The sequence below is a fragment of the Pleurodeles waltl genome, chromosome 10 (genome assembly GCF_031143425.1).
Source record: "Pleurodeles waltl isolate 20211129_DDA chromosome 10, aPleWal1.hap1.20221129, whole genome shotgun sequence".
Lineage (NCBI taxonomy): Eukaryota > Metazoa > Chordata > Amphibia > Caudata > Salamandridae > Pleurodeles > Pleurodeles waltl.
Window position 1 is genome coordinate 337627899 of NC_090449.1, and position 25518 is coordinate 337653416.

The 25518-nt window shown below is 43.5% G+C and overlaps 1 protein-coding gene across 1 annotated transcript in view; it reads right to left on the reverse strand.

Moving 5' to 3' along the window:
• PMM2 (phosphomannomutase 2) overlaps nt 1–25518 on the reverse strand; it is a 168441-nt gene that overhangs the window by 52346 nt on the left and 90577 nt on the right. Inside the window, exon 4 of the mRNA XM_069210533.1 lies at nt 22179–22270. Coding sequence (XP_069066634.1) covers nt 22179–22270 — 92 coding nt within the window. The remainder of the gene's footprint in view (nt 1–22178; nt 22271–25518) is intronic.

Genomic DNA, 25518 nt, shown 5'->3' on the forward strand with positions numbered 1-25518 from the left:
TGGTTTGGAGTCAACACATCCACTCAAGTGCTGTGCATTTTTTTTGGGGGGGTGGGGGCTGTGTGCACTTAATCCTTCATACTTTTTGTTTTTCTACAAAAGTTATTAAGTCCAGATTTGTGCCCCCCCCCCCTACATTCCTCCCCCTGTCACCCCCCCCACCCCAATGTGCCGGGGATTCTAAAGGCACTCAAGGTTTGTGGATTCCCCTAGGTCTGAGAAAATAGGCAAAATACAGCATTTGTTTATTGTAAAAATGGTATCAACAAAATGTTTTCTGTCCTAATATAACCATTTTCATAGCTTTCAGGACCAACCAACGTTGTAATAAAAAAGATTGCCATCGTTTTTGGATCTTTCTAAGTGGCAGTTGATTTATCCAATGTTTTGGGCAGTCAACCCACGTACCGTTTGTGGTGGAAGACACAGCTGCACATTCCATGGGCAAACCCTGAATGCGCTACGTTTCTGCAAACTAGAAAAAATTATAAATTCAACAAGTGGTCATCTGTGTAAATCACTCATGATTTACCTAAAGAAACTAACTCTTGAAATAAAAAAATAAAACAAAACAAAACAATAGGAAAAATAGTTAAATAGTTGACATTTGTATCAATTACTACACAGTTACATCAGTTGACAGAGTTAATAACCAAGCTGCAGCTTATAATGGTTTTTCATTGTGTATGGACTGTGCTTCAACTTATATAATAAAATCTAACAAAAGAAAAGTATAAAGAAAATCAACCAGTTTTGGTAAAGTGGGTAGCAGATGTATTTGGGTCCGTGCTCAGCAACCACCAAGGGACACCTCCCAAATCCAGACTTTACTGATAGTCAGACACCCAAAGGAGTCCACTGTGGTCTGACTGGCGTGGATATCCCACCACGTTTGCTGACCCACAATGCCCTACAAAACTTTGCAAAAAACAAACATTTTCCTCACTTTTTGTATGAGAAAATTCTGGAATCGGCCGGGCCTCCTAAAAATTCCTACTACCTAACGTTCCCATACTTTTCCTGATAAAAGGAGTACTCCACTAATGTAACCAAATGTTGCATGCCCAAAAGGAACGGATCAAACCATGGACAATGTGAAGACTATATTGAGTTTGTATGGTCAGTTTCATCAATTCTTGTTGCAGGCGCAAAGCTTAGCCACACAAGTGGGAACCATGTTTATCAGGAGAATTGTGGGAACACTGGGTGGTAGGGATTTTGTGGCTCTCTGAAGGTACTGGACCCTTCCTTGACAGAAATATAAGGAAAATACACTATTTTAGCCAATGATTAAGGTTTCCAGGGCATTATCGGTAAGAAAATGTTGCAGGACTCATGCCAGCCACACCAACCTGAATTTGACTTGGTCTCTTAGCTCCATAAATGCCCAATATCTGTACGGTTCCCTGGAAACAGGCTAACCCAGAGCTCGAACAGTACAGTTATTCAATATGGTAACTGAGAGGAAATTTGATTGACCCGGTCTTTGACAGCCCTTAAGTCAAAACCACACTCAAAATAATCCAAATTTCTTCTTTCTTGCCATGGGGATGGGGGTGCTAAAAATGGTCAAGTCTACTGGGGCTTTAGGGATAAGGGTTCTTCATAATATCCATACGAGTGGGCTCGAACCCCCATTTTTTAAAACTGTCTACTACTCTGGGATAGATTGGAGGTGACTGTCCAACTGTGGGACAGAAAGACTACTGGGCCTTTTTTGGGGTGTGGGCATGGTCCGATGCCTAGGCAAACATCCTCGGCCTCCTTTCTTTTATTTTTGACGATTTTTCCCTGGTGTCTAATGGGCTTTCTGCCACATTGAGGGGGGGGGGGGGGAAACTGGTGGCCATTACGGGGTGGAGATGTTTTAGCACTTTTTAAAATATGCAAAATGTCCAAATATTTAGTGAAAATTATCTTTGAACAGTTTGCGTTTCAATGATGCACAAATGAGCTAATGACTTAGGGGGTCATTACGACCTCGGCGGTCTTGCAAAAAGACCGCCGAGGCCGCTGGAGACAGAATACCGCCATTACAGGCGGTATTCCTGGCTCCCTATTATGACATTTCTGCTGGGCCAGCGGACGGTAACAGTGTTACCGTCCGCTGGCCCAGCGGAAATGTCACATCAACATTGTTGCCGGCTCGTAATAGAGCCGGTGGCAATGCTGATGGCAATGCTGATGTGCAGCTGGTGCAGTAGCACCCGTCGCGCATTTCACTGCCCGAAATGCGCGACGGTCTATGCCTGGGGGCCCCTGCACTGCCCATGCCAAATGGGCAGTGCAGGGGCCCCCAAGGGCACCCCAAGTCCCCTTACCGCCAGCCTTTCAATGGCGGTGTTTACCGCCACGGACAGGCTAGCGGTCGGGGACTCATATGACCACCAGGCGGAATCCTGGCGGTATATTGGAGGGGCCGGCGGTATGGCCGTGGCAATTGCGCCACGGTCATAATTGCTGGCGGAACATCGCCAGCCTGTTGGTGGTGTTACCGCCACCTTACCGCCGGCCGCCAGGGTCATAATGACCCCCTTAGTACTTAAAACAAGTTACCTAGTCTCTTAGTAAATAATGCTTCCGATATTTATGCCACACTTTTGGTTAGTGTGCCACTATTATAAAATGGACTCCTAATCAGTTTCCCGTTGCAAAGCCATCTCTCCCCTTATTTCCGCAGAGTATTGAGTGAATAATGTCAATATATTAGCAATGTTCAAAATATGTTAGAAAGCATGTATTGTGAATCAGGATTCCATGATGTACCCAAAGTATCATTTTTAAGGACTTCCGTTGGAAGTAGGAGATGTGCTGATGTTACTTCTTTGAGCCATTGTTCAAGAAATGTTTCATTTGTATTAAACATTTTCGGAGTGCAGTTGCTGAGGAAGTAATTAGAAGATTTCCCTTATCGTAGGAATGGGTTAGTGCTAAACAATTGTGTCGTTTTTTATTATTACATTGTTGTTTCTGATGTGCCAAATGCGACCCCAACCATGATCATACCAAGCTGAATTTGCAGAAACTATTAATAAATGGTGTGATTTGTCTATAAAACCTCTAGAATTCTGTGTTTCATGGGATTTCTTTTGGCATTTTCTTTGTAGACGACTTGTTAGGCTGTTGGTGCTCTTCATTAGTCTGACACGTAGAATGTTTGCTTGGAATATGCCTAACTAACATTTATTTCTATGACTTTGAATTTTTCTGTACTTCTGTATTGGGCCTTCATGGCAGTTCATGCCTTTTTTCCTCTGCACCACATTTTGATTATTCCATAATAGACTTTCTGCTCTTTTTTTCAACTAGAACTCGACCCTTTATGTTTCTAATATTTTATTACATTTAACTCTGCTAAATTGTGTTTTTTCTGATGAGGAATGTAATCTCTACAACACCAGATCAACTGGAGGTTCTGGAGCTGAAAGATTTTGGTAACTACTAGGGTGCTAAAATATTGGGTTTCAGATGATTATTGGGGTTCAGTTCCCACAAAGTTGGTAGGTGAGAATGTTTGTCATTAGAGCAACTCCTCTTTAAGGGATCCCCAAAAAATATTTGGAGAATGTTTTGCCTTGAATGGCCAGATTTAAGGAGAAATTAGTTTTGCAAATTCCTGGTGCTGGATCCTCTTGCAGGGTAACAAGCTGTATTACTGTGCATTCCTGAATGAACTGGGAGTGTAAGTATGAATAGGGAGTACTTGAATGCATGAGGATGTGTGTTACTGTGAATTGTGGATTTCTTTTTTTTTGTGGTAAGATGTGTGACATCTTCCCAAGCCTGAGACCCGCAGAATGAGTAGGCCACACAAACTCTCAAGCATTCTAATCTATCAATTATGTCACACACTGATACTAGGTTCTCAAGGAGCCATAAAGGGTTCGTTCAAAATCATGCAAGACACTACATCTCCCCTTGTTAAATAAAACATTGCAATTGTTTTAGAAAATCTTTAAACATACACAAAATTGATATGTACAGAAATATATACAAGTATAGCTCTTCAACTAGTCTTCTTGACACTTTGATGTGTCGATCTGACCTGGCTACACGAAGCTGTAAATGTTGGAAACTGCCAATGATGGTAAGGAATCAGCAACAGTCATTGAGTTTTCAGTCAGTCTTTTGTTCACCATTTTGAGTTGAAGACCGATGAAATACAGGCCTGAAGTGGGAAGCCTCTCTGGTAAGAGACTTTCCTGGTCGGCAGGCAATCACCATGTGTCCTTTGGTAGACACTATTTGAAAAGGTTCAGCATCGTAAAAAGTATCAGATTTTCTTTTCTGTAGCTGTCGAGCAAGTACCAAATCTCCTTTTTGGAATGAGAGGTCTTTTGCATGTCGCCTCTTCTCTGCAAACATTCTCATGTTCTGTTTCTGAACCAAGTCCCTCGTACAAATCAAGTTTCCATTAGTATCTCTTTTTGTGGATAATAAGGGCAGCTTGGTTGCCACTGCTCTCCCAAACATCAAAGTCGCAGGACTTTCACCTGTGGTCAAGTAAGATGTCAAACGTTTAGCTAGCAGAGGAGTTCAGCACAGTTTTCAAACTGAGCTTCTCAAGAGCTGCACAATGTACTGCTTTCTTTAGCTTACCCATAAAACACTCAACAAGTCCAATGGCTTGTGGCCACAAGGGGGTGATCTTTTTATGTTTTAAGTTCAGATGCTCCAGAACATCCTTGGATTCCTTGCTATTAAAGGGTGAACCATTATGCAGTTTCACAGCTGGCATACCCCATGTTGCAAACATGTCATCAAATGTATTGATTAGAAGTTCATGTGTTGTGGATGAGAGATCTTCGGCTATTGGAAAATGTGAATATTCAGCCAATATCACCATTGTCAAGTGGACCTAGGAAATCGAAGGCTACTTTCTCCCAGGCATGTTTGGGGAGTTTTGACATGTTTAGCTTATGTTGAGTGACTTTGGATGATAGGCAATTGCTTAGGTGATAGGCCTTGAGTTTCTTTTCAACTCTTTCGTCTAGGTATGTAAACCAAACTCAGTCTCGAGAGCTCGCTTTGTAGCAACAATACCTCAATGTCCTTTTTGAACCACTTCCTTCACTTTTGTCGTAGACTCTCTGGAATCAGGATCCGGGATCCTCGCAGAATAACTCCTTCCTGAGTTATGGATAATTCATCCTTGACATTCTTGTACTTTTGATAGTCGCCATCAGTACTGAGAGGTACAACATGTTTGTTCCACGACTGATGTGTACTTGATCTTTTAACTTTAGTGTGTCACTATCATGACTCATAGCAGTGACAATCTGAGCAAATGATACAGCATCTGGTTTACTTGACAATGAAATTGATGTAGGCTTCAGCTGTTTTGCATGAAGTGTGATGACCTTGAATGGGCATTCTCGAAAAGCAGTCATCAGGATTTTCATCCTTTCTCAGTCGATGTACAATGGTATAATCGTATTCTTGCACTTGTAGTCCCCATTGTTCATTTTGAGGAGGCACCTTGGCCTTTGGATTGCCAAATGTAGTCAGCAAGGCTTGATGATCAGTCACCAGCGTAAAAGGCATACAGGAATATACTTTTCAGGCTGCTGTCTTGCATTTGGGCATCCACTATGGTGTGCAAGTATAGTGCTGTAGGAGGGATGAATGGATATATGGAAGCCATGGCTAGGTTGTTTTACTAATTTTGAGAATTTTTTTGGGTTCACAGTACAAAAAAATGAAGGACTACTGTCACACATGGTTTTTCGTGGGTGGCCAATAGCTATCATCCTTTTTGATGTAGACTTTGTCTTTTCCTCTTTCAGGTCCTTCCAGGAGGCTATCACCGCCTATACCCTCAGGGAAAGAAAGTGCAGTAAGTATCCACCCTTCACCAACACCCACATGAAGAACCTTACTAGGTTCTTTCATACACTGAGAGGGTTTCTTTACAATAAGAAAGAGAAGAAGGTCAACAAGGGCTCTCCCTCACTGTAGCCCAGTTAATGCCCTCTATCAGTTATGAACTCCAAGGAAGGTTTTCCCTTGCAGGAAAGAATTTGTTACAGAAAAGGGTTCACTTTGGGGAGGAATATAAGATCTACAGCCAGCGGATACAAAGAAAGGTGATGCTGTCATCGCACCCCTCATTGTTTTAAAATGAAGGGGCAAACACAGTGACCCCAGGAGTAAGCACAAGTGACCCCAGAAGCAAACACAGGGACCCCAGGTGTCAACACAAGTGACCTCTTGCTGTCTATCAGAAAGTATAACCAAAAAGTTACAGTGCAGTAAAAATAAAGAACACCCTCTTTTATATACCTGTGTTTCCTACCCGCTTCTCCTCCCCACAACCTCGCCTCCCAAAACACTCACCACAATGCCAAGACTCTCCTGAGTTGTGGCTGGCATCCACCACTCCTCAGGCCACGTCTCTGCAGTTTCTTCAGGGCTGTTGGTGTAGCTCAACTGGGCTCCCGACTCACACTCTCCACAATAACTCAAGGTTCCACTCTCCTTTGGTTCTTATGGCTTTCCTGTCATCGTACTGTCCTAGCCTCTGCGTGCTTCTGCTGCATGCCGGGTCTTTCCTCTCCTCCGCATTTTACAACGGTAGCTCCATCCTCTCTGAACAGAAGGAGAGAAGTACTTCTTGTATTTGTCGGTTTGTTGTGCTGCCTCTGCCCCTCCTGATCATTCAATTTTGTTTTCTCATTCCTGGTCCGCCAGCGACTCCCGAGAAGAGAGGATCAATTTTAGGGATGCTCTTCAGGTAAGTTGAGAGGTCATGGGGGCGGGTTCTCCCTAAGCACCTTGCCTAATAGTACTAGCGTCAACTATAATCTAGGAATGGAGCTATAGATTGAAGTACTCCATTTCTGTAGCATTTTCTAATGCATGATTAATTCTCTTGAAACTCTCTTCAAATTCTCTTGACAATATAAAAGAAATATTCTTCTTGGTTAGCTCTTGAAGTGGAGCATTCACAGTGGCAAAGTACTTTGTGAACAATAGTTGGCCATTCCAAGAAAAGAACATATCATTGAAACATCTTGTGGGGTTCTGCATTTGTTAAAGCTTATACTATTGCAGGGTCATGCATCATACCTCATCAGAAAATGTATGGCCATAGATTTTCAATTTTAAAGTCAAACCTGTATCACTTAGTAACTGACATGCTTGTGTAAGGTCTACATCGTGCTCCTTCTGTGTAGATTAAAAAAAAATATGTCATTGCTATAGTTACATGCGTTGACAACAGGTTGTATGATGTGTCGTATGACGTCTCAGAAACGTTCTGCAGCCAAAGACACACCAAAGAAAAGTCTCTTGTATCTAAACAAACCAACATGTGTTGCAAAAGTTGAAATATATCAGCAGTTTTCTTCTAGTTCTAACTGATGATAACCTTTATTAAAAATCAAGTCGAGAAAATATCTTAGTCCCATGTAATTGCTTAATCATGTCTACAATGTACAGCCCTAGATGTCACTCTTGTTCAGTTGCTTTGTTCGCTTGAGGCATGTTGTTAGAAATGGGGTCTCTAGTTGGCAGAGGTATACACTCATGTCCAAGTAGAGACCACAATCCTAGTCAGGGTAAGTCACACACAATCCAAATTATTCTGTGCCCACCTTCTGGTAGGTTGGCACTGAAGTATTTGTGCAATAAATCATACAGTAACAGTGAAAACACCACAAAAATACACCACACAGGGTTAGAATAATATTTATCTGTTTAGAATAAGGTCAAAATGATTAAGATTCAATAAGCACAAGTTGAAATATCACTTTTGCAAGTTTAAAAAAAAGTCTTAAATCTCAGGAATCAACAGTCGTCTCTTGATTAAACAAAGTACCTGGTTTGTGCCAAAAATAACATGCAAGGAGACCGCAGAGGAGGAGATGCGCGGAAAACTATGGTGTGTGTCGGATTGGCCGATGTGGCACAGGCAATGCGTTGTTTCTTTCCACGCTGCAAGGGACTTGCATCATCTTTCGTGCAGTCTTGGTTCCTCACTGCAATGCGGGGATCTATTTAACACCCAGGAACAATGCAGGGAAATCCTGGGCGTGCTGGAAGAAGTCAAAGGCGGTGCGTCGATCCGGAAGGGCGATGAGTCTAACTTTCTGTTGCACAGCAGGTGCTGCGCTGATTTTCCTCTTGGGGAATCAGCTGCATCGTTGCGTTTTGGCTGTGTGTAGATCCAATAAGGTGGTGCGTTGAATTTTCTGTCGCAAGGCAGGCGCTGCTTTGAATTTCCACTCAGGATGTCGGGTTCCGTCTCTCTGGTTCTGCTGTGCAGTGATTTCTCAGTCGCATGGCAGGCTGTGCGTCATTTCCAGCAGGCTGTGCATCAATTTTCGGCGCACAAGGAGTTTCCTGAAGAGATGAAGTCTTTTTAGCCCAGAGACTTCAAAAAACAGGAGGCAAGCTCAATCCAAGCCCTTGATGAGCACTTGTCAGCAAAGTCGGAGGTCTGCAGGGCAGCAGTCCTTCTCAACAAAGTAGTCCAGATGAATCCTTTAGGCAGACAGGTAGTTCCTCTTGACAGGTTGCAGGTCCAGAAATGTCTGAGTTGGTGGGGTCAGAGACCCAGTTTGTATACCCAAAAATGCCTTTTGTGGGGGAGACTTCAAAGAGTGGTTTTGAAGTGCACAAGTTCTTTTAGTACAGGCCTGCATTCCAGGGTCCCAGTAGGGGGTTTGGCAGTCCACTGTGTGAGAGCAGGCCACTAGCCTTTGAAATGTAAGTATCAGGCCCTCCACCCTTCCAGCCCAGGAAGACCCATTCAGTATGCAGATGAGTACAGGTGGGACTGAGTGTCCTGAGTTTGTGGTTGTTTGGGTGAAATGCACAAGGAAGCTGTAAACAAGCCCAGACATTGATTGGAGACAGGCTGTAAGGCACAGGTGGTTTTTAAGTGCAGAGAAATGCTCACTTTCTAATAGTGGCATTTCTAAAAAAGTAACATAAAATCCAGCTTCACCAATTACCAGGATTTTCTATTACCATTCTGGCCAAACAAAATATGACCTGGTTACCCCTTTCTGATCAGAATCTACCACTAAAAAAGTATATGAGGGCAGTCCCAATGCTAGTCTATAAAAGGAGCAGACCTCACACTAGTGAGAATTTAGGGTTTGTTCACTACCAGGACATATAAAACACATATGTACATGTCCTGTCTTTTACCTACATAGCACCCTGCCCTATGGGTTAGCTAGAGCCTACCTTAGGGGTGACATATGTAGAAAAAGGGGAGTTTAAGGATTGGTAAGTACTTTTAAATGCCGAGTTGAAGTGGCAGTGAACTGCACACAAAGGCCTTGCAATAGCAGGCCTGAGACATAGTTAAGGGACTACTTATGTGGGTGACACAATCATTGCTGCAAGCCCACTAGTAGCATTCAAATTACAGGCCGTGAGCAAAAGTAGCGCACTTTACTAGGGACTTACAAGTAAATTAAATATGCCAATTAGGTATGAACCAATGTTACCATGTTTGATGGAGAGAGCATATGCACTTTAGCACTGGTTAGCAGTGGTAAAGTGTGAAGACACCTAAAACCAGCAAAAACAGTGTCAGAAAAGTGGAGGGAGGCAGGCAAAAAGTTGGGGGGATGCTGACCCTAAAGCTGTAAGGTCTAACACATGTCAACACGTGTGCACACAGCTCCTTCGTGGTCCTTTTCAGGCACTACCACTATGGGAGAAACTTAGGGAGTTAGACCAGTGTGACGTTCAGTAATGTCATGCTTAAGCAATGATTGAAGTTCTTTTTCAACAGCTTCTTGTAAATGGAGAGCAACAGGACAAACATCCTCATTAACATGCAGTTTTACTTCCGTCGTCTTTAACTTTCCCAAACCATTAAACAATGAGGGGGATTAACTTACTATACTGTAATTATAATAACTATCCTGTAATTGTAAATACCTGAAATCAGTCCCATGTCAGCAGTTGTGTTGAAACTGAGTAAGCAGGCGCCAGCTTCTGTACCATGAAGTACATAAATTGGTGCTTGGACTTTGATTTTCTTATGTTTCACTGTCGCCATAAATTAACCTTTACTCTTCATGGTGTCTATGCAGCAGAGGTGTATTCTTTGGCCTCTAATGGTATGAGTCGTGGTACCAGAAACAGTTCATTTGTACTTTTCTTTAGGCATTATACTTCAGTGTAATCTTTGGACAGTGTTTGTGTGATTTCGTTAGTTTGACATGCCAACTTTTCGTTGACTGACTCTCCTCCTCAAAGACAACCAGTCCAACATCTGCACATCTTGGCGCAGTCACTTTCTTCATTTTCACGTATTATTGAAGCTGACAAACTGTTTAATGATGGATAAAATGGTGATCAACTTAGTTTAGTATCTGGTTGCCTCAACTGATGTCTCGCTTGGCCTTGTGGGCACAAGTCGAGCATTGCTTCTGGAACGTTTTGGCAGCCATTTTGTCATCGCGCCATAACAAACTTACTTTTTCCTTCATTCTGCACATTGTCACAAAATGGTCCCCTTTACAACTACCTTTGCATATCTGATCAATGGCATGACACTTTTCTTCATGTGGAAACGCAAATCCACATCCGAAACAACTTCTTTTTGCAGGTAGACATCACTTTGTGTCCTTCAGTCTTGCCTTTCGAATAACTTTTCACACTTACGACCGACTCGCTCTGGGCACCCCCGGCCTCCATATCGGTAGCTTGTTTTTCAGCACATTCCTCAGCTCTGGTAGCCATCAACATGCTCCGGACTAAGAGTTTCTCTCAGTATTCATTGTCTGAATTAATCCGACAAGCATCCATCGATCACTCTAAGCCTCTAGGCTTCTTCATCATTAAATTCACTGAACTTACTGTGTTTGATGAGTGAGTCAAGCCTTTCCACAAATTCATCGATTGTCTCGCCAAGTCCTTGATATTCTTGAATTAAAACATGTAATTCATAATTGACCTTCGTACTGGATTGATCTTGAGATTCAACGTATTCTGAATCTGACGGTATACGACTTTGTCAGTTCTTGGAATTTTCTTTTTGACTTTTTTGAGACCATCACCAGCAAGATTTTTGAGATATTTGATAATCTTCTTGTTATCAGTTTCGAAGTGCATCAATTAAATCTTCGAATGTCTCTACCCATGCAGTCAATCTATCACCAATATTTTGCTTTTTTGCAGTGTTGAATAGTGGTGGTGGTTGTTTGAGGAGGAGGAGGCAACATTGTAAACCGGTGTGGAACTTACTGATGTTGAGAGTAGCGCTTTCCTTGGCCTCTCTGACTGGAAATCAGGATCAGCTCCATTCATGCCCTAGTCCTGTGATGGGCTGGCCTCGGTGTCTTCCTTGAAGGGCTCCATCGGCAGAGTGGCTTTCTGCTGAGTTTCTGGCTGTTGTGAATATGGACCACTCCTTCAGCACAACCCTGGTGCTTCTTCTTGGGCCCAGCGTTGACTGTGATGCAGCAACTCTTTAGCTGGTAGCGGGCTCAGCAAGTCCTTTATTTTTTCTATACTTCAGTTTGTATTGTTGTGCACCTGATTGGTCCACATTTAGCGCTATTTGACAATTATCTTTAACTGCGCTTTATAAAACTGGTTGAATCCATGTTTAGCATTCACGTTCCATATACTGTATAACTTTATTTTGCGTGAGAGCGCAGTACCTTTTTGTAGAATCTTGGCCATAGTATCTTGACTAACGATGCGTAGATTTTTCAGTGAAGCTCTCTTTCCATTCACAGGCTTTACACAGACTGGAGCTGCACTGTGCCTCCACATTCACCAACCGTCGACTCAGCACTTCAACGAAGGCACACATAGCATGTGCCAGCAGTTCAACTGGGCCACACAAGGAGCTGTAAATCACATGTCTTCATTTCTCTGCATGTACCTGTGAACTCAACATTCTAAAGCAAACTCTCAAGAATTCTATTCCTAGCGATTACGTCACTGATACAGAATTCTCAGGGAGCCATAAAGGTTCTGTTCTAAATCATGCTAGACACTACAAGAAGTATGGTTATGTGATGATGACTGTAGCTCAATTGGTGGGTTAATTATACATACTTGTGAACCCACTTGATGCTGTTTTGTCTATAGACGATTAAGCTGGTTATCGGGTTTCGTTAAAGATCGAGATATTGTTAACTTGTCTCCATTGAGGAGTGTACAGCGAAGTTGATAAAATACTAACTTTTCCTCTTTAAGGTTTGAGAGTTCAATTTGGGTTACTACAATTACCCTGAGGAACCGGAAGTAGTACATTAACTTAGGAGGCAGAAATCAGGTCGTCAGACATTCGCCTACACAGAACTCTGAAGGCTGTTTGAGATTCAATCTTGTTTTCTTGTACTGGTTTTCTAGGTTTGCTCAAAATTGTATTTCTTTGTTAGAAAGTATCCGTACTTGTGAAATACTGATTTGTTTTACATTCTAGGGTAAACAGACAAGGGTTTATTATTTTCTAAAGGTTTAATGTGCTTCTGTAGTAGTTTCCCTGTTTACAGAGAAACCTCACTGTGATTGGCTGTTCAACCAGGGAGCCGCCCTGTGGTTGGTGAGTCGTTGCTATTAGTTGTGCTCTGATTGCCTGCGGTCGGTATAGTCAATTGGAGGACTTACTGGGGCCAGCAGGCCCGCCTGCCCCGGGACTTGTGGAGGGGGCATCAGCTGCCTCGGCCACCTCAACACCCCTCCTCCTGCCCCTGGATGGTTGATGATGTAAGAAAAAAATGAGAAAATATTAGTGGTACTGTTAATAAATAATCTCTCCAATCATATAACTTTTTTTTTTTCAGAAAGTACTCAATAAATGAGATCAAATAGCAACAGAAAGAAAGAGAACAAAGACAGCTCTATTACGAAATACCTCAGGGGATGGTTAGAAGCCAGACTAGACAGCGAAGAAAAGACATGGAGAATGGAAAAATGAAAAGGGGTAAAATATTTCCTGTTATCCTACAAAAACAAAACAGAACAAAACAGACAAATCAAAAGGGAACAAAGATGATGGAGAATCATATGATGATGATGATGACAATGTTTTCATGAGTTGGGGATTTCAACATCCCCTCCTTACACAGACGAACTGACCTAAACTACTGTTGGGATTGGTGGAGGGGAAACACTGCATGCATGCTCCTACTGGAGTTGTACCAAGTACCTCGTGAGAAAGTCCAGTGACAATGGAACCGTCTAGCACAAGTGGAATACAGCAGTCAGCAGAGATAGTGGTGATGGAGCCACCTCCTAAAGAGAGTTGTTTTGGGATCCTGAGGATATAATTTGGACAAATCCTTACAAGTCATGTAGATTTGAACAGACTACTGACATATGATGCTGATGAAATTAAATAGTTGATCAAGGAAGAAGCAAGGTGCACCAATGAAGCACATGAAAGATTTGAAGAATTGGCTGATGAATTAGATGGTGACATAGGTAGAATGAAAAATGTCAAGCAAAACTACAAAATGTATTTAACACATGATAAAATCAAGGTCTCGTTACATTGAGAGCCCATATTGAAGTTTTGATTGAGAAAACACAAGACTGGAGTGATTTAAAGAAATAGAGAAAAATGGAGAAATAGAACAGTAAATTCAGAAGTGGAAGAAAATATGGTGCATATTCCTTGGACGAGGGTGGATATGTTTGCCTACACGCATACATTTCCGTAGTTGAGAAAAGATCAAGCAAATCTGTATGATGAGGCCCATAAATTAACACATTTTTTCAATGCTTTGGATGGATTTAAATTATTTGTTTGAAATTGTTGTTCAAGGAGTTTTGTGGTTGGAGTGTTAGGTGATTGCAGGGTGGCCGACACAAGAACCACCTAGAGAGGGTCCTCTCAATGCACCATAGCAGACATGGCTGACTGAACATGCAATCCTTCAAGTGGTCCTTGGCAGTCTATGCAATCCTCTTGTAAAGAGACTTAGGCAACCAAGTGGTAAATGGAGAATTGTTAAAGACCACTGGAAGATTAATAAAATGGTGTTTCCTTGTTTTGCTGTGTTACTGAATCCAACAGTAATAGTGTTCCAAATTCCAGCACAGACAGGATGGTACCCAGTCATTAATTTGTGCCATGTGTTTTTTTTAAATACCACTACATTAGAATTCACACTTCCTCTTCGCATTTCAATTTTCGAATAAGGTTTTTGTGTGGTGTAGAATCCCAAAAGGGTATAAAGAAAGCCCTTCACATTGTTTGACCTAATTATAAAGAAAGATCTAGAGAGATTAAAATGGTCATGTAATTCAGTCCTTGCCCAGTACATGGACCTTTTGTCGATAACCAAGACAAAAAATGATTGCAAACTTGGAACTGTTGCATTGTTGAATCATTTGGCAGATAATGGGCATAAGGCCTCCTCAACAATAATAGAGTAGGAAGTTATCTATCTTGGACATCTTATTGAAAAGGGTGTGTGAAACATTTCAATTGAAAGCAGTTCTGAAACTGAATCCACCTATCACCCAAAGGGAGGTTCGGATACTTCTGGGAATTCTTAGATATCGTCACCAGAAGATTCAGAAATTTGATTGCAAAGCCTTTAGTACAGCTGACATGTAATGATTTCAGGATATGCTACCATCTGATGAAAAGAGCCTTGAATCATTTAAGAAACTTTAACACAGTTTGTGACATGCACCTGCACTATGGTTATTCCTGACTACAATATGATTTTCTATTTGTTTTATCATCAGAAAGATGGTTGTACACTTTCAATACTTGCTCAGAAACATAGAGGACCCATGGGGCCATTCGCTTATCTTTTAGGAGTTTTGGATCCAGTTGCTGTAAGTCTATCCAGATGTTGAAAATCGATTGTACCAGTTTGCCTGGATGAAAACTCAGCACATCACAAACAGGTTGACACAACATGAGCAAATAGTACTTGGAACAGAGAACATTTCAATTTGAAGGTGCAATGCCCTGAACCCAGCAACACTGCTCCAATTTCAGACAAATGTGAAGGCAGGAATAATATTGCTGATGGCAAGTTGGAGCATGACTGTATTGAGGTGACCGAGTCACCACCAAGCCAAGACCAGATACTAAGGAAGTCCCAATTAGAGGATTCAGAGTTGACACGGTTCGTTGATGCTTTCGGTCTTAGGAATCCATATGGAGAATTGAGAGCTGCTTATAAAGAGTGTTCTATTTGCGAAACATTGGAGGCCTCTTTCTTACTAAATGTGACTCAAGCTGAATTAATTGCTCTAAAGAGGGTTTGCTACTTGTCAGAGAACATGAATGTGACTACCTATACAGATAGCTGGTATGGTTTTGCTGTTGTACATGACTATGATCCACTCTGATGCAAAGAGGGTTCATTGCATCATCAGGTGCTCAAATCAAAAATAGTGTGTACATTCAACAACCAAAGAAATGGCAGTTGCAAAATGTCAACCCCATAAGGCTGGCAAGGATATGGTCACATTAGGAAACAGGTATGCTGACTGTTAGAAACTGGATTTCTGGTTGGCTAGAGTATGCACCTAAGCCAGGCAGAGCCCATCACTCAAGTCAGGGCAATTATGTTACACACTAAAGATAACTTGTGCTCACCCCCTTGGTAGTTTGCACTGAGCAGTCAGGCCTATCCCCAGATGCCAGGTTTTAAGAGTTTGCACTACAAACCCACCACACCTCTGACTCAATAAATACTTCACCAAAGAGTCTCCACACATGATTATACAAAAATATATATTTATGTTGTACATAAAATATAGACCAACAGACATTATTCATAAGTACTGTGCATATTATGCTGTCACTCCTATAATACTGATGATCTGAAACAACGTAAAGCAAAATGGCATATCAGTGAATACAATGAGCCTAAACTACAAAGATTATCAACAGTAAGATACATAAATCATCACATTAGTGCGGATAATATAACCTTGATTGGGGGCAAAATTCATGAGGCCCCAGAGGTCTCCAAACATCCTCACAAGAACCTAGGGAGTAGTACACCTGCACTCGTTTTAAGTATTATTCGGCAATTTTTGGGTGGGTTCCTGAAGTAGTAGACCAACTTAGTAGAGTGCAAAAGTACTGGTGCTTCTGTCAGGAAAAATATGGTACCTCACTGTCGTTCCTAAACGATGATCCCTTATCCCTTTTGGGGCCCTCCTATGGGCTACCCAGCAAAGCAAAAAACAACAAGTGCCCCCAAAGTGAGTCCAAAAAGAGGGGAAGGGGCACGCACAATGTGGTTGGCAGCGGGGAACCTTCTCTGGGTCCCTCCGCCCGTTGGTAATGACAGTGAGGGCAGCTGGCAAGAGCATGTGGCACAGCAGCTACACTGCGAGATCCCTCTCTCGCCACTTGGCGCCCATGGCGTCTTCCAGCTACTCGGGCCCACCAGAACAGGGAGCAAAACTGTGATCCTTCCTTTGCGGGTCTGCCCAGGTCCGCACCGATAATCCCAGCAGTCCTTGGGAGAGGGCAGGACTCGCAGTGCCGGAGTCATAAAGATTCCTCACTGCCTTGGCAACATGTTATGGGCAGAGTGCTGCTCTAGACTGAGCCTGCACGGAGACTTCGCACAGGAATGCTGGGCCCAGGAAAGCATGTCAGGCTGGGTGGATCCCTACCACATGGAGACCCCACCCCACGCTGATGGAAAAGGAAGCGGTTCAAAGATGGGGTGCTCAGCAGAGGCTTGACCTGGGGATGCATAGTAAACCACAGCATTCCCCACACACTGACTGGCAGGACCCCAGGTGGGCCACCAAGCCCTGGAACACTTTGAGGGGGACACAACCAAAACAAAGATACACAGCTCTTCTCCATGCACTAGATTAAGAGCCAAGGAGCAGAAAAACAACACCCTTTCTGCGCTGGGCTCCTTGGGAGGCACTCAAGAGGCACAAATGTGCAGGCAGGCCAGCACAGCTAAGTAGGTGGCTGTTCTTCCTGATAGTACTTGTAGTGCCTGGGTCATCCAAGGTCAGGAAGCAGCTGGTAGCTGGAGAACAAGCAGAAAAGCAGTCCAGATGAGTCCTTGGTGCACCCCAGCAGTCCATCTGACAGAGGTTCAGCCCCAGTTCCTAAAAGTGCTCTCAAAACAAGGGGTCAGAGTCCATGTATTTATACCGCAAAACAGCTTTGTTCCAGGGGTAACTTCAAAGGAATCCTTTCAAGGTAACACAACCCCTTGCAACCCAGCCCTGGCTCCAAACATCAGTAGAGGGTAAATCAGCCCTTTGAGTGAGGGCAGGACACAGTCAATTGACATGTAAGGTGTGAACAACCGCTCCTTCTCCGAGCCCAGGAGGACTATCAGAATGCACATGGATGCAGATGCCACTCCTGTTACACTCAGCCCCTACTGTGTTGTAGCTGTCTGGAAAGTATGAACAAAGTGTAGCTGTCACTCTGCCCTAGATGTGGACTGAAGTCAAGCTGCAAAACAATAGAGTTATAAGCACAAAGAATTGTCCACTTTTTAAAAATGGTATTTCTAAAATAGTAATGCAAAATCCAACTACACCAGTAAGCACGATTTCTAACTACCGTTCCAAACATACCCATGCTACTCTTTCCAGATCAGAAATTATCACTTAAACTTACATAAGGGAATTCCCAATGCTACCCTATGAGAGCAGCAGCCCTTATAGTAGTGAAAAACAAAATAGGCCGTTTGCCACTACTAGGACAGGTAAAACGTAAGTGTCCTAGTCTTACCTTTTACATACACAGCACCGTGCCCATAGAGCATCCTAGGGCCTACCTTAGGGGTGACTTAGGTGTAGTAAAAGGGCAGTTTAGGCCCTGGAAAGTGGCTTGAATTGTCAAGTCCATGTGGCAGTAAACTGCGCATGCAGGCCCAGCAGTGGCAGGCCTGAGACAAGTTTGAAAGGCTACTTCTGTGGGTGGCGCAATCTGCGTTGCTGGTTGTAAGGAAATGCCTCCTTGGCATGGTTACCCCCTGACTTTTTGCATTTGCTGATGCTAAGTTTTGATTTGACAGTGTGCTGAGGCCTGCTAACCAGGCCCCAGCACCAGTGTTCTTTCCCTAACCTGTACTTTTGTTTACACAATTGGCACACCCTGGCATCCAGGTAAGTCCCTTGTAACTGGTACCCCTGGTACCAAGGGCCCTGATGCCAGGGAAGGTCTCTAAGGGCTGCGGCATATCTTATGCCACCCTGGGGACCCCTCACTCAGCACAGACACACTGCTTGCCAGCTTGTGTGTGCTGGTGAGGACAAAACGAGTAAGTCGACATGGCACTCCCCTCAGGGTGCCATGCCAACCTCACACTGCCTATGCAGTATAGATAAGTCACCCCTCTAGCAGGCCTTACAGCCCTAAGGCAGGGTGCACTATACCATAGGTGAGGGCTCCAGTGCATGAGCACTGTGCCCCTACAGTGTCTAAGCAAAACCTTAGACATTGTAAGTGCAGGGTAGCCATAACAGTATATGGTCTGGGAGTCTGTCAAACACGAAATCCACAGCACCATAATGGCTTCACTGAAAACTGGGAAATTTGGTATCAAACTTCTCAGCACAATAAATGCACACTGATGCCAGTGTACATTTTATTGTAACATACACCCCAGAGGGCACCTTATAGGTGCCCCCTGAAACCTTAACCAACTACTCGTGTAGGCTGACTGGTTTTAGCAGCCTGCCACACTCGAGACATGTTGCTGGCCACATGGGGAGAGTGCCTTTGTCACTCTGTGGCTGGTAACAAAGCCTGTACTGGGTGGAGATGCTTATCACCTCCCCCTTGCAGGAACTGTAACACCTGGCGGTGGGCCTCAAAGGCTCACCCCCTTTGTTACAGCACCACAGGGCATTCCAGCTAGTGGAGTTGCCCGCCCACTCCGGCCACGGCCCCACTTTTGGCGGCAAGGCCAGAGGAGATAATGAGAAAAACAAGGAGGAGTCACTGGCCAGTCAGGACAGCCCCTAAGGCAACCTGAGCTGAGGTGACTCGGACTTTTGGAAATCCTCCATCTTGCAGATGGAGGATTCCCCCAATAGGGATAGGAATGTGACCCCCTCCCCTTGGGAGGAGGCACAAAGAGGGTGTAGCCACCCTCAGGGCTAGTAGCCATTGGCTACTGCCCTCCCAGACCTAAACACAACCCTAAATTATGTATTTAGGGGCTCCCCTGAACCTAGGAACTCAGATTCCTGCAACCTAAGAAGAAGAGGACTGCTGAGCTGAAAAACCCTGCAGAGAAGATGGAGACACCAACTGCTTTGGCCCCAGCTCTACCGGCCTGTCTCCCCACTTCTGAAGACACTGCTCCAGCGACGCTTTCCACAGGGACCAGCGACCTCTGAAGCCTCAGAGGACTGCCCTGCATCTAGAAGGACCAAGAACTCCTGAGGACTGCGGCTCTGTTCACCAAAGACTGCAACCTTGCAACAAAGAAGCAACTTTGAAAAAAACAACTGCGTTTCCCGCCGGAAGCGTGAGACTTGCTACTCTGCACCCGACGCCCCAGGCTCGATTTGTGGAGAAACAACACTTCAGGGAGGACTCCCCAGCAACGGCGAGACCGTGAGTAGCCAGAGTTGCCCCCCTGAGCCCCCACAGTGACACCTGCAGAGGGAATCCCGAGGCTCCCCCTGACCGCGACTGCCTGTCTCCCAGATCCCGACACCTGGTAAAGACTCTGCACCCGCAGCCCCCAGGACCTGAAAGATTGGAACTCCAGTGCAGGAGTGACCCCCAGGAGGCCCTCTCAATTGCCCAGGTGGTGGCTACCCCGAGGAGCCCCCCTCTTGCCTGCATCGCCCATTGATTTTCATTGGAAACCCGACGCGTGTTTGCACACTGCACCCGACTGCCCCCGTGCTGCTGAGGGTGTACTTTCTGTGCTGACTTGTGTCCCCCCCTGGTGCCCGACAAAACCCCCCTGGTCTGCCCTCCGAAGATGCGGGTACTTACCTGCTAGCAGACTGGAACCGGGGCACCCCCTTCTCCATTGAAGCCTATGCGTTTTGGGCACCACTTTGACCTCTGCACCTGACCGGCCCTGAGCTGCTGGTGTGGTAACTTTGGGGTTGCTCTGAACCCCCAACGGTGGGCTACTTTGGACCCAAACTTGAATCCCGTAGGTGGTTTACTTACCTGCAAGAACTAACAAACTCTTACTCCCTCTAGGAACTGTGAAAATTGCACTGTGTCTAGTTTTAAAATAGCTATATGTGATTTATGACAACAGTATATATGCTATTTTGATTATTCAAAGTTCCTAAAGTACCTACCTGCAATACCTTTCATTTGAAGTATTACATGTACAATTTGAACCTGTGGTTCTTGAAATAAACTAAGAAAATATATTTTTCTATACAAAAACCTATTGGCCTGGAATTGTCTTTGAGTGCGTGTTCCTCATTTATTGCTTGGGTATGTACAACAAATGCTTAACACTACTCCTTTGATAAGCCTACTGCTCGACCACACTACCACAAAATAGAGCATTAGTATTATCTCTTTTTGCCACTATCTTACCTCTAAGGGGAACCCTTGGACTCTGTGCATACTATTCCTTACTTTGAAATAGTGCATACAGAGCCAACTTCCTACACTGGTCCACTAGTAGCATTTAATTTACAGGCCCGGAGTATAGGGTATACCACTTAACAAGGGACTTACAGGTTAAAATATATATGCCAAACAGGTTTAAGTCAATCATACCAGGTGTTAGGGGAGAGAACACATGCACTTTACCACTGATTTGCAGTGATAAAGTGCCCAGAGTCCTAAAGCCAAAAAAAGAGGGTCAGAAAAATAGGAGGAAGAAGGCAAAAAGCTTGGGGATAATCCTGCAGAAATTGTCATTGCCAACACTGACCAAACTGCAAGGTAATTGCGCCTTGCAGGAAGGGACTGTTATTCAGGAAAATTATGATTAAAAAATTGTAAATTGTGATGTTATACAGAATTAACATAATGTAAACTGCAGGGAGATGCTCCTGGTGATGAAGCATTAAAATGGATGAAATTGGGTTGTAAAAAGAATTTCCAGAATTTACATATGAATAAAGATTAAAAGTGTATTCTACCTAATTCAATGGTACAGCCTATGTGTAAGTATTTGTATAATCAAACTCCTGCAGGGAGAGACAGTCTAATCAGGATTTTCAAGAAGTATTAGGAAAATACAGGATTTTACATGTTTCTGAAGATGTATGTGGCCGATGATTAGTTTGCCATCTAAAAAAAAAAAATCAAGGAAAAAAGTCTTAGTGTTGTGAATCACATTGGCAAATCAGCAGGCCCATTTACGAGATTACGAGCAATCTTCATTTCGATGCCACTTTGCAATAGCCGTAAGTATATCTTGGTAGTACTCTTTCTTTTCTAAATGGTTCGAGGCACATCATATTAGGAGAGCAAATAGCCATACAGTTGCTAAATTGCTCTGGAGGGAGTTGATACCATGATTTGTTCCCGCTGCTCCCCCCCCCCCCCCTCGACTTCTGTTGAGAAAGACTGCGGCACTCATTTTATAAATTAAGTGCTACAGATGATTAGTAAAGCTTTTGAGATCAAGCAAATACTCCATTGCAGTTACTGACCACGATCCTCTGATGTGGTGGAGAGAACAAATGGGATGCTCAGGACAACTGGCAAAATCATGTGCCTGATCACTCTTGAAATGACAAAGCACTTTCCCTTTGTTGACGAATATGAAATGTACTCCAAAATGTAAGACTGATTTATCACCCCATGAAATCATCATGGGTAGAGCAATGAGACTTTCACATATACTTTCATCTGCATTAATTTTAAAAAAATCTGATGATATTGTTCTGGGTTATTTCAAAGACCTGGTTGATGTGGTAAAATATGTCTCTCGTCAGGTGGAAGCAGTCACTGAAGACTACATAGGCACTCCTTGTCACAGCCTGAATGCAACACATGTAAACATATCCACAATGGGGTAGACACACAATAATCGGCCAGGAAAACTGCAGAGCTTCATAATGGAAGGGAAGGTGTTAAAGTGTCCAAAACCAATGGACAAATGAGAAACATGATGTGTACAGCAAAATAAATACATGGCTCAACGTCCAACACAGCCCAAGATATATTTGTTATAATTAAACCAGACACATTAGTTGACAAAAATATAAAAAAATGTGGGTTTAGTACAGTAGGCTTAACGTTATACATAAATTAGAATATTGTCCATAATTCATAATTTACATGGTATACATACCTTTTCTTTGGTAATTTAATCTTGGCTATATAACCCAGGCAAAAGTTGATAACATCTTGAACTAAGTCCTCACCAAGGTGGGCTTGTATGCTCTAAGTACACAAAACATGGTGATGCATCATTTTTTCGGTCCATTAAATAACTACATAGCATTAGCAAGCAAAATATTTAACGCCCGATTTAGAACTTGGCAGAAGGGAATACTCTGTCACAAACGTGATGGATATCCCGTCCGCCGCACTACGATCCCATGATATCCGACGGGGATCGTAATACGGCGGACAGGATATCTGTCACATTTGTGACGGAGAATTCCTTCTGCCATGTTCTAAATCAGGCCTTTAGTCTGAAGCAATATCCATCCAATCATATTTCGTTTTTTATGTAGGTGGTACAGAGAAATAATATCAAAGTGCGATAGCTTGTGTGAAGGTGCCTGAGAGAAGGACATCTTGGATTGTCTTGCTCTACATACTTTTCAAATCGGGGAACTGGAATTAACATTTGCATCAGGGCGTGCAGCAAACAAACCACAGAAACAAAAAAGCAATTACAGTGCTTCCTTTGAAAAAGGTGCTCTCTTTGCAAACGCTAGTATTAGCTGTTGGTGATATGCGTTCTTTTAATTGGATAGTTTACACTCTTAGCAGTTGTGCGTCCAATCAAAGAGAATGAAGGACTGGAGACCGATTTTCCGCTCAGCTCACAGATAAAAGAAATGTATATCGAACTAATATGAGTCTGTGCTAGTTTGGAAAAAGGAATATATCACCTCCCACTGGTAACGTTATTTTTCTGCCTGCATCTGATCTGGGAGGAGTTCACACTTGTGTTGCTATATGTAGTGCAATAGATAACATGTCCCTATCCCCCACAAGTTAATTCATAGTATTTGTTGGCACTAATACTGTACATCTGTTGAAGATTGGTATATTAACAAGGTGTTCCACTGCTTTACATGCATGACGTGTAGGGCAATTAAAAGCCATTTTTATGCCTGAACTGCGCAATTTGTTCTGTCCCCTCCCCCACTTTAGACTCTGGTTTGTAGAAATAGCCCAATGGTAGCAGTGCAATTTTCCAGACACAGATTTCTCACCATTGCTCGTTGAGTAAAGGTTTAAGGAGGAAAACTGACAAATTGGTGATTGTGAAAACGTATGACTAAACAATCTCCCATACAAGTTTTAATCGATTTCCCTACCCAGGAAACTCTCTTCACCGTGACGATATATTTATACATAAGGTGTACACACTTAACCCTAAATTCCAGCCAACATACACGTTTGCTTTTTAAATCCATTCATTTTTCAGTAGAATCAGTCTGTAACAGGGGAACCGCGTTGTGAACTAGCACATAGGGCGTACAATTAAAGGGCAACTGCAGAAATATATTAGCCCCTAACCCCCCCCCCCCCCAAATTGGGGTCTAGTGAGGCCATCGCTAAAAAATTCAGGATAAGATGATTAGGCTTGTCAACCCCCCTCTCCTCCTCCCACTGTTACACTTGTTCCAAGGTAGCCTTTTTAAAAATAACATTCACTGTGTTGTGTCTGTCATGGGCCCGCCCATGACGCTCGCTGTTTGGGGGAGATGAAGTTGGTCTCACCTACAGCGTGCTAAAAAGTGGTATGACCAGTGACATAAGCCGAGCTAATAAAAAGGGACGAGGGAAATCTCCCTCGTGTCTAGTGATTACGAACCATTGTCTCAGTGTCATTAATGATACCACTATTCTTAAAGCAGTTTGAGTCGTGAGGCGTCGTAACATAGCGACTCAACACAGTGCAGCTCCTCCTTTTATCTCAGCTAAGTAAGTAGAGTCAGCATGCCTATCGTTGGTGCTGGTGCCTCTCTTGTATTCGTTAGAGGGGCAGTGACCAGCGGAAACATTGTTCCAAGCAGTGCGGGACGCATCTTTCTATTGCTGAACAGCTGGACTTTGCGTCCTAGGATTCTAGTGGCAGTATCCACAGGTAGAGAGGGAGTGGTAAGCAAATATGTCAGACAATTCACCCACATGCCAGGGGTAGCGGAAGTGACATCACACACCCTTTAACCTTCTCTTTCACTCACACACACACAAACACAAATTCGCACTTACATACACTCTCTCACATAACCACACTCTCACCCGCAAGAATGCACACAACATACATTTAAAAGCATTTTTTACTTACCTCAGCTGCCATGGAAAGGCATACGCCAGCAAAGTATAATTTTCTTACACTAATATTGAATATTATATTATTCAATATTAGTGTAATAAAAATTGACAAAAAACAAAGAGGGTGGAGCTCCAACTGACGTCCATAAGGAGGAGCTACCACTGTGTTCCTGGCACTGAATTTGCCACCTCTGGGGTTAGGGGTCGCAAAGGCAGTGCCAGAGGGTAGCCCAGGGCAATGCCGAGGTCGCAGCTGCGAACCCTGGCACCACCTATGTCATATCCGCTATGGTGAGCCCTTCTTGTAACTGGATCGCTTAAAAGTGCATATTCTTTTCCGTGGTGTGTGATGCACGTTTCTATTGCTGAACAACGGGACCTCAAGTCCAAGGATTCCAGTGGCAGGATCCACAGGTGAAGAGAGTAGGTGATGAGATGGTGGTGAGCCCTTCCTCCTTCCTTGATGCTAGAGCGCTTAAAAGCCCTTACTCTTCCCCGCGGCAAGGCAGGCCCATATGACACTGAACAAGGATGGGCTGGGCCACACCTCTGATATCAAACACTTAATACCTGATGATTGGATTGTTTGGTAGGGCTGCAGAGATCTGCAGGGGTCAACTATTCAAAAGAAAAAACATACAGAGTGTATGGGGATGAATCACTAATTAACTGTGCCTATGTGACTTATTAAAAGCCAGCTGGAATTCGTGGAAGAGAGGCGGACGGCGACTCAACTGCCTTGAATGAAGAGCTGTCTAGTCCACCACCTGCAGCATTAGCAGAAACTAGCACAAACTTGACCATATAGGAGCTATTACTACTTCTCCCTCCACTGTTTCTAATTTCCTGCTGGCAAAATAAGAAGAAAGCAGTTAGGGTGGTGTGGTCAGAAACCAAGCAGTCTGTCTTTAGAAAAACGGCAGTCCTCAAGTGTCTCCCAGGGCCCAAGCAATGCAAACGGTGACATATAAAGTTAAAATCCACTAATTAAAGCTCTTTACAAGAGACTTGAAAAATTGGAACTGGTTGTCAAATCCTCAATGTCAGAAATAAGTCGAAAAATAGATTCAATTAGGGTTGCTTCTTAACCCCTTCGCTGCCAGGCCTTTTCCCCTCTCAGGTGCCAGGCCCTTTGTTTGGCTGTTTGGGGCAGCTCGCGCTTAGGCCCTCAT